The sequence below is a fragment of the Salmo salar genome, chromosome 06 (genome assembly GCF_965601325.2).
Source record: "Salmo salar chromosome 06, fSalSal1, whole genome shotgun sequence".
Taxonomy (NCBI): domain Eukaryota; kingdom Metazoa; phylum Chordata; class Actinopteri; order Salmoniformes; family Salmonidae; genus Salmo; species Salmo salar.
In genome coordinates, this window is record NC_138296.1 from 89491368 (window position 1) to 89506546 (window position 15179).

The following is a 15179-nucleotide window of genomic DNA, read 5'->3' on the forward strand; positions in this document are numbered from 1 at the left end:
ATCAGTTTTCTTGAAGTTCCTGATGGACACACAATTCAGCTTTTAGCTGCCACGTAAACACTAGACTAAATAATCTTTGGGGTGAGGTCTAGGATCATGTGATTTAAAAAAGTGTGATCCTAAATCAGCACTCCTACTCTGAAACGTATAGCCCCTGGTGTTCAGAACAACAGCTGAGAGGACTTTACCGTGTTTAAGAAGTTAAAATGCTGTCTTGTTCAATATTCCAGGTTTGATTATTGATGCGTTTGGGGAACTGAGAGACCAGCAGGAGCAGGTGAAGGAGGATATGGAGGTAAGAGTTCACCTGGTCTCACCTAGAACATTTTCTGGGCTCCCAAGTGGTGCAGCGGTCTAAGGCACTGTAGAGTGCTAGAGGCGTCACTACAGAACCTGGTTCGATCCCGGGCTGTGTCACAACCGGCTGTGATCGGCAGTCCCATAGGGCGGCGTACAATTGGCCCAGCGTCGTCCGGGTTAGGGGAGGGTTTGGCCAGGGGTAGGCCGTCATTGTAAATAAGATTTTGTTCTAAACTTACTTGCCTAGTTAAATAAAGGTTAAATAAAAATAACAAAACGATCAATGTTAGGAATAAGCATATTCTTTGACAGAACACGGAATCTTCTTGAATAAATGCAATATGTTAGGGGAGTGTATCTGATTGGGTAAACACATTCTATCATCCTCTTGTAGACTAAATGCTTCATCTGTGGAATTGGAAACGATTACTTTGACACGACACCCCACGGCTTTGAGACCCACACCTTACAAGAGCACAACCTGGCCAACTACCTGTGAGTACATACTGACGTGAGGATGTTGTTCAAGCACATACGACCAGAGCCGCTCCATTAAAGGTTCTCGTTCGAATTGAATTAGATATGCTTCACCTTACCAACTTACTTAACTTTACCAGTGATGCTCTGGATGAAAGCCTGAGTTAATATTTGATCAAACTGGCCACACGGCTTTTCTTCCTGTACAGCTTCTTCCTGATGTACCTCATCAACAAGGACGAGACTGAACACACTGGTCAGGTACGTACAACACTTCTCAGGTCTCAATCTCTGTCATTGAAACTCTAGCACTAGAATGGAACTATGGAGTGATTTCAGTGCCAACAGAAATTGTATTTGAATTACACAATTTTGAATTTGTATTAGGATATTGAATTGAATATCTAACAATTTGTAATGCACACATTGAATTCATAAATTGATGTATTTCAGGATTTTAAAAACTGAATTGAATGAATAAGTCGCATACATTTTTGAAATTCAATTTCAATGTAATATTCAAATTCAAAACGTATATATTCTGTTTTAATACGGTAGATGTTGCATTAATTTTATGTTTATCAAAGTTTCATATATTCAACTTCTTAGACCCATTGGGCACAGACGTCAATTCAACATCTATTCCACATTGGTTCAACGTCTAGACATGTCCATGTTCGAGAGAGTCTAAGCTTTCAGGAATGGGATATAGCCATAATAGCTTATAACGGTTCAAACGCTAGAGACCAATTCATAGGAAGACAATAAATTAAACATGTCCCATTGGCTTCGGAAACTGGCAAAAGCTTCTGTTTTTCCACAAAGCGGTTGATTCTCTGTTCTCCTCTACCTTTCCTTGCTCGCAAAGTACCAGGATGTTGTCTCTGGTTTTGAATCAGAATTTGAATGCATCCAAGAAGTTGAATATATGAAAATTTGATCAACTTGAAATTATAGTTTGTAAACTTGATACACAGAAAATGAATGCAACATCTACCGTATTGAAACAGAATATATAAGTTTTGCATTTTAATTTGAAATTTGATTAAAAAAATTAATGCAATCGCTCCCTAAACCAACAATGACACCATACCTTTTGAATGTCATGTGAATTTCAAATTGTAATATTGCTGCCATTTGACTTTAACACACTACACAATTTGATTTCATGTAAAATGACCTTTTCTAGTTGAAACACCTTTTCGCTGCTAAAACCATTTTAACTACTGTGTATTTCCCTGTCCTCCAACAGGAGTCATATGTGTGGAAGATGTACCAGGAGAGATGCTGGGACTTCTTCCCTGCTGGGGACTGTTTCAGGAAGCAGTATGAGGACCTGCTTGGGTAGAGAGGACCCCTAACACTACCCAGCTACTCTACAACCCTACCTTGATAGAGAGGACACCTAAAACTACATTAGCTAGCTAACCTACCTGGGTAGAGAGGACACCAGAACACTACCCAGCTACCCTACAACACTATCTGGGTAGAGAGGACACCAGAACACTACCCAGCTACCCTACAACACTATCTGGGTAGAGAGGACACCAGAACACTACCCTACTACACTATCTGGGTAGAGAGGACACCAGAACACTACCCAGCTACCCTACAACACTATCTGGGTAGAGAGGACACCAGAACACTACCCAGCTACCCTACAACACTATCTGGGTAGAGAGGACACCAGAACACTACCCAGCTACCCTACTACACTATCTGGGTAGAGAGGACACCAGAACACTACCCAGCTACCCTACAACACTATCTGGGTAGAGAGGACACCTAAACACTACCCAGCTACCCTACAACACTATCTGGGTAGAGAGGACACCAGAACACTACCCAGCTACCCTACAACACTATCTGGGTAGAGAGGACACCAGAACACTACCCAGCTACCCTACTACACTATCTGGGTAGAGAGGACACCAGAACACTACCCAGCTACCCTACAACACTATCTGGGTAGAGAGGACACCTAAACACTACCCAGCTACCCTACAACACTATCTGGGTAGAGAGGACACCAGAACACTACCCAGCTACCCTACAACACTATCTGGGTAGAGAGGACACCAGAACACTACCCAGCTACCCTACTACACTATCTGGTAAAGACTAATTCACTTGAACCTTAATGGAACATGAAATCTAGCTCCACTTAGCTCTTCTGCTGCCATTGTATCCATCATACAGTATCACCTAATGAAATGGCAAGCCACTACTGAGGAGAGACTGAGGTTGACGAAGACGATGATTGGACTTGGTGTTTGAATTTACATTGTAAAGAAAAGTCCTTTTGCCTGTTACTAAAAGATAGGTCACTGTCACGGTGACACCTTGTTTCCTCTTTGAACACAAATGGTTATATTCATTTGATTTGTTATGACGCATTACCCTTTTCACTTGCTTACCCCCAAAACTGTTGCACAATGTGTGTTGTGTGGTAGAGTCGAGACATTGATATATGTAGGGTTACAGCTTGAGGAGTGATTGAATGTACAAGCCATGATATTAATACCCAAGATATTAACTGAGAACCAAAACACAAGATGGATGCTAGAATGTGAATTGTGGTGGTGATAATGATGAAACTTGACTAGAAATTAAATTAGACCTATTCTACCTTCTTTGAACTTGGTCTGAATCTAATTAGCTTGGTGAGATGAGAAATTTAAAAAGGGGTCCCTCAAGGGTCAGTCTTGAGCCCATTATAGTTGTTTATAAAGTGCCAATGTGCCTTAAAATGAGAACTTGACACCCTTCGTGCTCTAGGTTGCGGATTAGATTAGAATTACCTAGCTACAGTAGGGATAGCTTTTTAGAAGAAAATAAATATCTAGATACCCATTGTGTAATTGTTGCTCAGTTTGGATTTGTTCCCAAGCTACAGTTTCCTTGTCTGCCTGTACACCTTTCTTTCCATAGTAGAAATGACAAGCTGAGGAAAAAACATGGTTCAGGATTTATTGAACACAGAAAAACAGTGAACTGCTATTGTATGGCCATTTATATGTAGTAGCTTTGGTAAAACTGCATTTCTTTTTGAGAAGAGGAGGGATGGAAATGAATAAATTAACCAATGCAATAAACCATGTCTGTATTCCATGGGCTGTCAACTAACTCACAACCCCGATCCAATTACAGAAACCTTTCAGAGGGGAAAATCTCTGTGTGTGTGTGTGTGTGTCCCTTGCCGTGTCTGACAAGGCACAAGGAATAGGAAATTCATGTCCTTTGACTTGGAAGGGTACAGAGCTCTGCTGCTACAGCCAAACCATCCAGGGTAGTCGGTAGGATGGAGAAAACATGGGACTTGATGTGAATCAGTCATATGGGAGGGAAAGAACTCCCAACAATGCCTTCGTCCAAAGTCGATCTTATGAAAAGTATATTACTGAATCTGCTGTTATATAAGCAGTGCTACATGTGTTGACTGTGGTGGATTAGAATATGATGTAAGACTGTTAGGGGCTGAGGGATGTACTCGTTATGTGATAATGGCTGAATTGGGGACTGGACGGTCCTTCTCCTAGGTCAGACAGGGTCAAAGGTTAGAGTTCAGGGTCAGGAGATCATGCTGTCCAGCCAGTCTTCCAGGTCCTCCTCTGTCACCACCTCCTTTGCTACCTCTGCCTTGGGAGGTGCAGCCACCTCCTCCTTGCCCTGCTGTGTCTCCTGCTTCCTGTCCTCCTCCCTCTCCTCCTCTGGAACAAGCTCCTCCCTCTCCTCTAATGCTGCTGAAAAAAGATACCACAGAAAGTTGCACTCTCCCTAGTACTCACACAGATATAGTGGAGGAACCAACAATTTTCCATCTTGTTTCTCTGTATGTTGCTAGCAAATTATCAATGCCTTTCTTTAGGTTACTGTTAAGTGATGGGTTGTTGTAGCAACAAGGTATTTTTCCACACTGAATAGTCTGCAACCGTGTATAATCTAATTACAACATTGCAGAACAGAACAAAAATGTTATGCGCCTGCTGGGTACTCACGTTTATTTGGAACCTCCACAAGCCTGCCAGTTTGGGACGCTGAAGGTTCTGAGACTGAGCTCTGTAGACCGAGCAGCTGGTCCAAATCTTTATCCATGTCATCCACCACAGGGGTCTTGGCAGCTGAGGAGCCCAGAGGAACAGTGCCTGGGGCTGTGCTCATAGCACAGGAAACACCCAGGCTTGGAGTAAGGCCTTTCTGAGCGGCTGGGACTCCTGGGACAGTAGGCTTAAACAGACCCAGCGCTACAGAGTTCTGTTTGGGTGCCATGGTCATAGTGGGAAGCTCCACCGGAGAGGTCACCTGATTAATAACCACAGGATTAGATAATACATCTGGATTCAACCCAAATACACTTGGTGACTGACCATTACATTACCAATACTTAGACAATGACTTTCTGGGAATGCTCTGAAAACAAAGAATTCAACAGGTTTCCATGGTAATATTACAACACTTCTGAATACGCTAGTCTAGACGCCAAACCCAAGGGAGCAAAAAGGTTCTGCATCAGGACTAGTTCAGCCTCCAGGTTCAGTCTGTGGTGGAGAGGCATCAGTACCTACCTGGACTAGTTCAGCCTCCAGGTTCAGTCTGTGGTGGAGAGGCATCAGTACCTACCTGGACTAGTTCAGCCTCCAGGTTCAGTCTGTGGTGGAGAGGCATCAGTACCTACCTGGACTAGTTCAGCCTCCAGGTTCAGTCTGTGGTGGAGAGGCATCAGTACCTACCTGGACTAGTTCAGCCTCCAGGTTCAGTCTGTGGTGGAGAGGCATCAGTACCTACCTGGACTAGTTCAGCCTCCAGGTTCAGTCTGTGGTGGAGAGGCATCAGTACCTACCTGGACTAGTTCAGCCTCCAGGTTCAGTCTGTGGTGGAGAGGCATCAGTACCTACCTGGACTAGTTCAGCCTCCAGGTTCAGTCTGTGGTGGAGAGGCATCAGTACCTACCTGGACTAGTTCAGCCTCCAGGTTCAGTCTGTGGTGGAGAGGCATCAGTACCTACCTGGACTAGTTCAGCCTCCGGGTTCAGTCTGTGGTGGAGAGGCATCAGTACCTACCTGGACTAGTTCAGCCTCCGGGTTCAGTCTGTGGTGGAGAGGCATCAGTACCTACCTGGACTAGTTCAGCCTCCAGGTTCAGTCTGTGGTGGAGAGGCATCAGTACCTACCTGGACTAGTTCAGCCTCCAGGTTCAGTCTGTGGTGGAGAGGCATCAGTACCTACCTGGACTAGTTCAGCCTCCAGGTTCAGTCTGTGGTGGAGAGGCATCAGTACCTACCTGGACTAGTTCAGCCTCCAGGTTCAGTCTGTGGTGGAGAGGCATCAGTACCTACCTGGACTAGTTCAGCCTCCAGGTTCAGTCTGTGGTGGAGAGGCATCAGTACCTACCTGGACTAGTTCAGCCTCCAGGTTCAGTCTGTGGTGGAGAGGCATCAGTACCTACCTGGACTAGTTCAGCCTCCAGGTTCAGTCTGTGGTGGAGAGGCATCAGTACCTACCTGGACTAGTTCAGCCTCCAGGTTCAGTCTGTGGTGGAGAGGCATCAGTACCTACCTGGACTAGTTCAGCCTCCAGGTTCAGTCTGTGGTGGAGAGGCATCAGTACCTACCTGGACTAGTTCAGCCTCCAGGTTCAGTCTGTGGTGGAGAGGCATCAGTACCTACCTGGACTAGTTCAGCCTCCAGGTTCAGTCTGTGGTGGAGAGGCAGCTCCTGTAGAGACTGGGCCAGGGCTGGGAGGTCCACAAACACTGCTGAAAACTAGATGTAGGGAGAGAGGTGGTAGAGGAAGGGAGTAAAGGGTGGAGGAAGGGGGCAAAGGGTGGAGGAAGGGAGGTAGAGGAGAGAGGGAGAGTCAGAGGGGGAGGAAGAGAGAGCACTTATCAACTCCTGAGACAAAATAGACTAGTACCAAAACAACACCCTAGCCACTACCTAGTCACTGTCTGAAGACAGATAAACACATTACACACTATTGGCAACAAGATCTTATTGAGCACTGGTAGAGCTGACTGGTCCGTTCAATGAGAGAGAGAGGGATCTATACTGGAAACACAACTTTAAGAGGAACAGAGGAAAGGCAATACCATATTTACCTGATTGGCTGCCAATGAGTCCATATCCCACTCCTTCTCTTCAGAAAAGCGGAATTGAGTGAAAGAGTCCCCTGAGAACGAGAGAGAGAGAAAAGACTCAAACCAGGCTACTGCTGTCTGTTGCTCAGAATGTTACTAGACAGATCTGTTTATCTGTTAAATACATACTTCACTTATTTATTTCACATATTCCTGTCATACAGTTTATATAATTAAGCTACATATTAACATATGATACAAGATAATAAAGATTGCATGATTCCATCTGTAAGCCTATCAGTCATTGTTGAAGATATTAGCAGGCAAAACTCTTATGGTAACACTGACACTGAACAGTCAGTCACTAGGGGTCACCAGTCAGTCAGTCAGTCAGTCACTAGGGGTCACCAAACAGTCAGTCAGTCAGTAGGGGTCACCAAACAGTCAGTCAGTCACTAGGGGTCACCAAACAGTCAGTCAGTCACTAGGGGTCACCAAACAGTCAGTCAGTCACTAGGGGTCACCAGTCAGTCAGTCACTAGGGGTCACCAAACAGTCAGTCACTGGGGGTCACCAGTCAGTCAGTCAGTCACTAGGGGTCACCAGTCAGTCAGTCACTAGGGGTCACCAGTCAGTCAGTCACTAGGGGTCACCAAACAGTCAGTCACTGGGGGTCACCAAACAGTCAGTCACTGGGGGTCACCAAACAGTCAGTCACTGGGGGTCACCAAACAGTCACTGGGGGGTCACCAAACAGTCAGTCACTGGGAGTCACCAAACAGTCAGTCACTGGGGGTCACCAAACAGTCAGTCACTAGGGGTCACCAAACAGTCAGTCACTAGGGGTCACCAAACAGTCAGTCACTAGGGGTCACCAGTGACTCACTAGGGGTCACCAGTCAGTCACTGGGGGTCACTAGGGGTCACCTAACCAGGTTGGTTTTGCAGTAAGACAGTGTATCATAGAAAGTCTTATGGAAGCAGACTATTGATTCCTTTCACTGGCAGTTTTATAATAAGCACTTCAGCACTCATTGAGTAACTCTTTCCACTGAGGGGCATCAGAGACAAAGAACAAATACAGGTAACTGCCAAAATAAAGGAAACACCAACATAAAGCATCTTAATAGGGCGTTGGGTCACCACGAACCTGAACAGCTTCAATGCACCTTGTCATAGATTCTACAAGTGTCTGGAACTCTATTGGAGGGATGTGACACCATTCTTCAACCATAAATTCCATCATTTGGTGTTTTGTTGATGGTGGTGGAAAACGCTGTATCAGGCACCGCACCAGAATCTCCCTTAAGTATTCAATTGGGTTGAGATCTGGTGACTGAATTACTCTATCTATCTATCTATCTATCTATCTATCTATCTATCTATATACACACATACATATATATATATATATATATATACATACATATATACACACACAAAAGAATGTGGACACCCCTTCAAATTCGTGGATTCAGCCACACCCGTTACTGAGCATACAGCCATGCAATCTCCATAGACAAACATTGGCAGTACTATGGCCTCACTGAAAGGTTGTGACTTTCAACATGGCACTGTCACAGGATGCCACCTTTCCAACAAGTCAGTGTGTCAAATGTCTGCCTTGCTAGAGCTGCCCCGGTAAACTGTAAGTGCTGTTATTGTGAAGTGGAAACGTTTGGGAGCAACAATGGTTCAGCCGCGAAGCGGAAGGCCACACAAGCTCACAAAACATGACCACCGAGTGCTGAAGTGTGTAAAAAATCGTCTGTCCTCGGTTCCAACACTCACTACTGAGTTCCAAACTGCCTCTGGAGGCAACGTCAGCACAAGAACTGTTGTTGGGAGCTTCCTGAAGCCTAAGATCGCCATGCGAAATGCCAAGCGTTGGCTGGAGGGGTGTAAAGCTCGCCGCCATTGGACTCTGGAGCATTGGAAACACATTCTCTGGAGTGATGAATCACACTTCAACTGGCAGATTTTATTTTTTTTTCCCGATATCGGCGTGGAAGAACTTGACTGGCCTGCACAAAGCCCTGACCTCAACCCCATCGAACACCTTTGGGATGAATTGGAATGCTGTATCAGAGCCAGGCCAAATCGCCCAATATTAGTGCCCAATCTCACTAATGCTCTTGTGGCTGAATGGAAGCAAGTCCCTGCAGCAATGTTCCAACGTCTAGTGAAAAGCCTTCCCAGAAGAGTGGAGGATTTTATAGCAGCAAAGGGGGGACCAACTCCATATTAATGCTCATGATTTTGGAATGAGATGTTCGACGAGCAGATGTCCACATACTTTTGGTCATGTAATGTAGTCTTTCAGTCACAGCTTCTCTCCCTCACCCTCTATTCAAACAGTCGTTCAGCCAGGGTTTCCTGCCAACTGCAGTTGGTGAGGCAGAGGCTGCTGATTGTTCTCTGCACCACAAGAACCCAGGGTCAAGAGAGGAGGACAGCAGAGTGTGTCTCTATGTCAACGAGACACATTGACTGTGGTGATTTATGCATTAATAAGGTAATGTCATTGACACATTAAGGAGATAAGAAAGACGCTACAGAACCTCACAGGTAGACCAGTGTCAACCTGATCTGTGTGGACATGCCATCTAGGTAGTTCTCAGGCTCACGCTGCGATACCGCAGCCAACGGTGACAGAACCACGGCAACAGCTGCCAAGGTGATGAGACAGAGTGCTGTCAGAGTTCCAGAGAGGGGGATGGGATGAGAGCGAGACATCCATGACAAGTCGCCTTGCTTCATCCAAACGGATCCTCTTTCTCATCTACCCTGAGATTGTCTCTGAGTCTCAGATGTCTCAGCATTACACGGACAAAGCATCAGTCACTTCCTGTCAGTTGTGGGAAATCGGTTTTAGATGAGCAGGCATATCAAAGGCAATGTCATAAACTGTATATTGTAAACAGTAGGATTCAAGTGTATAGTATGCACAGCAGAGTACATTATTATTACCAAGGTACAGTCGTGGCCAAAAGTTTTAAGAATGACACAAATATACATTTTCAAAGTTTGCTGCCTCAGTTTGCATGATGACAATTTGCATATACCCCAGAATGTTATGAAGAGTGATCGGATGAATTGCAAAGTCCCTCTTTGCCATGCAAATGAACTGTATCCCCAAAAAACATTTCCACTGCATTTCAGCCCTGCCACAAAAGGACCAGCTGACATCATGTCAGTGATTCTCTCATTAACACAGATGTGAGTGTTGACAAGAACAAGGCTGGAGATCACTCTGTCATGCTGATTGAGTTTGAATAACAGACTGAAAGCTTCAAAATGAGGGTGGTACTTGGAATCATTGTTCTTCCTCTGTCAACCATGGTTACCTGCAAGGAAACACATGCCACAGGCAAGGATATTGCTGCCAGTAAGATTGCAACTAAATCAACCATTTATCGGATCATCAAGAACTTCAAGGAGAGCGGTTCAAATTTGTGTTGAAGGCGACATCAGGGCACCCAAGAAAGTCCAGCAAGCTGCAGGACCGTCTCCTAAAGTTGATTCAGCTGCGAGATCGGGGCACTATCAGTACAGAGCTTGCTCAGGAATGGCAGCAGGCAGGTGTGAGTGCATCTGCACGCACAGTGAGGCGAAGACTTTTGGAGGATGGCCTGGTGTCAAGAAGGGCAGCAAATAAGTCACTTCTCTCCAGGAAAAACATCAGGGACAGACTGATATTCTGCAAAAAGGTACAGGGATTGGACTGCTGGGGTCTGGGCTAAAGTCATTTTCTCTGATGAATCCCCTTTCCGATTGTTTGGGGCGTCCGGAAAAAAGCATGTCCGGAGAAGACAAGGTGAGTGCTACCATCAGTCCTGTGTCATGCCAACAGTAAAGCATCCTGAGACCATTCATGTGTGGGGTTGCTTCTCAGCCAAGGGAGTGGGCTCACTCACAATTTTGCCTAAGAACACAGCCATGAATAAAGAATGGTACCAACACATCCTCCGAGAGCAACTTCTCCCAACCATCCAGGAACAGTTTGGTGACAAACAATGCCTTTTCCAGCATGATGGAGCACCTTGCCATAAGGCAAAAGTGATTACTAAGTGGCTCGGGGAACAAAACATCGATATTTTGGGTCCATGGCCAAGAAACTCCCCAAACCTTAATCCCATTGAGAACTTGTGGTCAATCCTCAAGAGGCGGGTGGACAAACAAAAACCCACAAATTCTGACAAACTCCAAGCAATGATTATGCAAGAACCGGCAGCCATCAGTAAGGATGTGGCCCAGAAGTTAATTGACAGCATGCCAGGGCGGATTGCAGAGGTCTTGAAAAAGAAGGGTCAATACTGCAAATATTGACTCTTTGCATCAACTTCATGTAATTGTCAATAAAAGCCTTTGACACTTATGAAATGCTTGTAATTATACTTCACCATTCCATAGTAACATCTGACAAAAATATCTAAAGACACTGAAGCAGCAAACTTCGTGAAAATTAATATTTGTGTCATTCTCAAAACTTTTGGCCACGACTGTACATGATGAGCGGCCTTAAAGTTCATAGTGTGATATAGACTGAGTAACCAAAACATTAAGAACAGACTGACCAGGTGAATCCAGGTGACAGCTATGATTCCATATTGATGTCACGTGTTAAATCCACTGCAATCAGTGTAGATGAAGGGGAGGAGATAAGGATGTTTAAGCCTTGAGACATGGATTGTGTAATTGTGCCATTCAGAGGGTGAAAGGGCAAGACAAAATATTTAAGGGCCTTTGAACAGGGTATTGTAGTAGGTGCCAGGCTCACCAGTTTGTGTCAAGAACTTTACGCTTAACAGTTTCCCGTGTGTATCAAGAATGGTCCACCACCCAAAGGACATCCAGCCAACTTGACACAACTGTGGGAAACATTGTCGTCAACATGGGCCAGCATCCCTGTGGAACGCTTTGGACACCTTGTAGAGTCCTTGCCCCCGACGAATTGAGGCTGTACTGAGGGAAAAAGGGTGACTGCAACTCAATATTAGGAAGGTGTTCCTAATGTTTGGTATACTCAGTGTACACTGGCTTGTCTCTGTAAATGCTGTGAAGTCAGAGGAGGAAGGTCTACGGTAGCCTCAACAGCAATCTGTAGGGTAGCACCATGGTGTAGCCACTGGACAGCTAGCTTCCGTCCTCCTCTGGGTACATTGACTTCAATACAAAACCTAGGAGGCTCCCATTTCTCACAACCTTCCATAGACTTACACAGTTATTATGACAACATCCAGAGGATGTCCTCCAACCTATCAGAGCTGTTGCAGCATGAACTGACATATTGTCCATCCAATCAAAGGATCAGAGAACGAATCTAGTACTGAAAACCTAAAGCTACAGCTAGCTAGCACTATCACTTAGCTAGCAAATGCAGCAATCTAGTTTATCCGGCTCAGAGGGATACATTAGCTAGCTGGCTATGACTATCCAACGCAACACTGGAACTCTTCCAAGTCAAGATAACCATTTGGTTTTACTAATTTGTTGCCACCGGGGCCCGCCGCTGTAACTGCTCAATTGCTTACTATGCACTGTACTGCATGATTGTAGCAGGTTTACTAACCATTAGCTATCTTGAGAGGAGAGTGCATAGATTTGAGAAGGAATACAACATGGCTGCTATGAAAGTGAACTGTGTTTACATCTGATCAGGGGTGTATTTATTCCGCCGATTCTGTTGAAAAACTTTTCTGAATTTGTCCAATTGAAACGTTTGTTTGCAACTGTTGGACTAATGACTACGTCCTAGATCAGCTATATAGAGGCAAGAGTGTGCAAGGCGGTATTGAATGTGTCACTGTCTGTCCATGTATAACTGTCACCTCAAATGTTTCTCTAGACCTGTGTGCACCTATGTTGTAAACATTGGGTATAGGGAAAAATTCTAGTATCATGTAGTAGCCTAAACCTAGCAATGTTACATTGAACTGGGTGAATGGAATATGAATGAGTCATTCCAATATGCTGTAATAGAAATAAGGCCATGCTCATGAAGAAAATAAATTAAAGGTCCTCCCACATCTTAAAGGGCACTGACCGCCACTGTGGTGTCATGGAGCTGCTCTGTTCTGTGTATTGACGCGGTGCTGTCCCACCGTCAGACTCACAGCAGTTGATGTGTTTAAGCCTTCAGCCTGGCCGCTCCGGAGCTTGCCCTGCTCTGAATGCGTCCCAAGCGGTACCCTATTCCTACATAGTGCACTGTGGTCCTGGTCAAAAGTAGTGCACTATTAGCCCAAAGGGAATAGGGTGCCATTTGGGATGCACAACTCACTCTGATCTGCTCTGTGGGAGTGACTAACAGAACTCTGCTGTGAAGCCATGAGCATTAAAAGGTGTAGAGGTGTAAATATCCCTGGCTGTCCCTGGCCTGTCACACTCAGAGGGGAGGCACAGTGGGAGGCCTGGCCTCATGTCCTGTTATACACACACAAACACACACTAAGGGTGTGACGGTTAAATTAATTGGGGATCGTTACGTTTTAGAAAAAAAATCCTGGACAGATTTACAAAATGTTTATTTCAGTGCAGTTATCACAAAACGACAACTAACAGGTCCCGATTATCATCAACAAGGTAAAACATGTGAAATGTAACAAATACCTAACGCAATAATGCTGTAAATAGGAGATAAGCATCTTTCACATTATTTGCTACGGATATGAAAACACTCCGCACATAAACATCGTTAACAGTTAGGAAAATGGCAGGGAGTGAGAAGACCTGTATGGCAGTACTTTGAGAAGGTGATAAAATGTAATACTTTGAGAAGTGGAATTGAGCTACAGTGGCAGTACAGGTGCTGAAAGGGAGGCAGCATGAGACCTAACCTGTTGCTGGCAGCATAGAATGAGGGACGGAGTGAGAAAATCACAGCGCTGATTACAGAAATGACTGCAGTTGATATGCAGGCATTGTCAGTGGTTTAGGATGTAGGCTTCAATACCCTAATGGTATATCTACAGCCAGACTACAAGATGCCATGTTGAAAAACCATGACTGCTCTGCAAGTACAAAGCGCTAACTCTCAAACATATGTGGCGTTAACAACAGACTGTCTATGAACACACTGTTCTACATCACTACAAGGATCCATCACATTGAGAGTGAAGTCCCATGTACTGAGAACATGGAGGAGAGGCACACAACAGAGAACCTGAAACAGCAGTAATACCATCGTTACTGAGTGGGTGGTGGACAGCAGTAATACCATCGTTACTGAGTGAGTGGGGGGACAGCATTAATACCATCGTTACTGAGTGGGTGGGGGACAGCAGTAATACCATCGTTACTGAGTGGGTGGTGGACAGCATTAATACCATCGTTACTGAGTGGGTGGGGGCAGCATTAATACCATCGTTACTGAGTGGGTGGTGGACAGCATTAATACCATCGTTGATGAGTGGGTGGGGGACAGCATTAATACCATCGTTACTGAGTGGGTGGGGGACAGCAGTAATACCATCGTTACTGAGTGGGTGGTGGACAGCATTAATACCATCGTTGCTGAGTGGGTGGTGGACAGCATTAATACCATCGTTGCTGAGTGGGTGGTGGACAGCATTAATACCATCGTTACTGAGTGGGTGGGGGACAGCATTAATACCATCGTTACTGAGTGGGTGGGGGCAGCATTAATACCATCGTTACTGAGTGGGTGGTGGACAGCATTAATACCATCGTTGATGAGTGGGTGGGGGACAGCAGTAATACCATCGTTACTGAGTGGGTGGGGGCAGCATTAATACCATCGTTGATGAGTGGGTGGTGGACAGCATTAATACCATCGTTGATGAGTGGGTGGTGGACAGCATTAATACCATCGTTACTGAGTGGGTGGTGGAAAGCATTAATACCATCGTTGCTGAGTGGGTGGTGGACAGCATTAATACCATCGTTGCTGAGTGGGTGGTGGACAGCATTAATACCATCGTTACTGAGTGGGTGGTGGACAGCATTAATACCATCGTTGATGAGTGGGTGGTGGACAGCATTAATACCATCGTTGATGAGTGGGTGGTGGACAGCAGTAATACCATCGTTACTGAGTGGGTGGTGGACAGCATTAATACCATCGTTACTGAGTGGGTGGTGGACAGCAGTAATACCATCGTTACTGAGTGGGTGGTGGACAGCATTAATACCATCGTTACTGAGTGGGTGGTGGACAGCATTAATACCATCGTTACTGAGTGGGTGGTGGACAGCATTAATACCATCGTTACTGAGTGGGGGACAGCATTAATACCATCGTTACTGAGTGGGTGGTGGACAGCATTAATACCATCGTTACTGAGTGGGTGGTGGACAGCATTAAT

At 45.2% G+C, this 15179-nt stretch overlaps 2 protein-coding genes across 6 annotated transcripts in view; one reads left to right on the top strand and one right to left on the bottom strand.

The window, feature by feature from the left end:
* Window positions 1–3872, top strand: part of LOC106608253 (ryanodine receptor 3) — a 264485-nt gene extending 260613 nt beyond the window's left edge. For all 4 annotated transcript variants that reach the window (XM_045721102.2, XM_045721103.2, XM_045721105.2 and 1 more), the window contains 4 exons: window positions 231–295; window positions 695–795; window positions 987–1038; window positions 2030–3872. In XM_045721102.2, the coding sequence (XP_045577058.1) occupies window positions 231–295; window positions 695–795; window positions 987–1038; window positions 2030–2125 (314 nt within the window). In that variant the 3' untranslated portion in view covers window positions 2126–3872. The remainder of the gene's footprint in view (window positions 1–230; window positions 296–694; window positions 796–986; window positions 1039–2029) is intronic.
* The window catches only part of aven (apoptosis and caspase activation inhibitor), a 66922-nt gene continuing 55476 nt past the window's right edge, over window positions 3734–15179 (bottom strand). Inside the window, exons 3-6 of one of the 2 annotated variants that reach the window (XM_045721106.2) lie at window positions 6874–6944; window positions 6443–6538; window positions 4776–5079; window positions 3734–4517 (exon numbers count right to left, since the gene is read on the bottom strand). In XM_045721106.2, coding sequence (XP_045577062.2) covers window positions 4348–4517; window positions 4776–5079; window positions 6443–6538; window positions 6874–6944 — 641 coding nt within the window. In that variant the 3' untranslated portion in view covers window positions 3734–4347. Of the gene's footprint in view, window positions 4521–4775; window positions 5080–6442; window positions 6539–6873; window positions 6945–15179 lie in introns of both variants that reach the window. The other variant, XM_014206091.3, reaches the window with a different exon arrangement.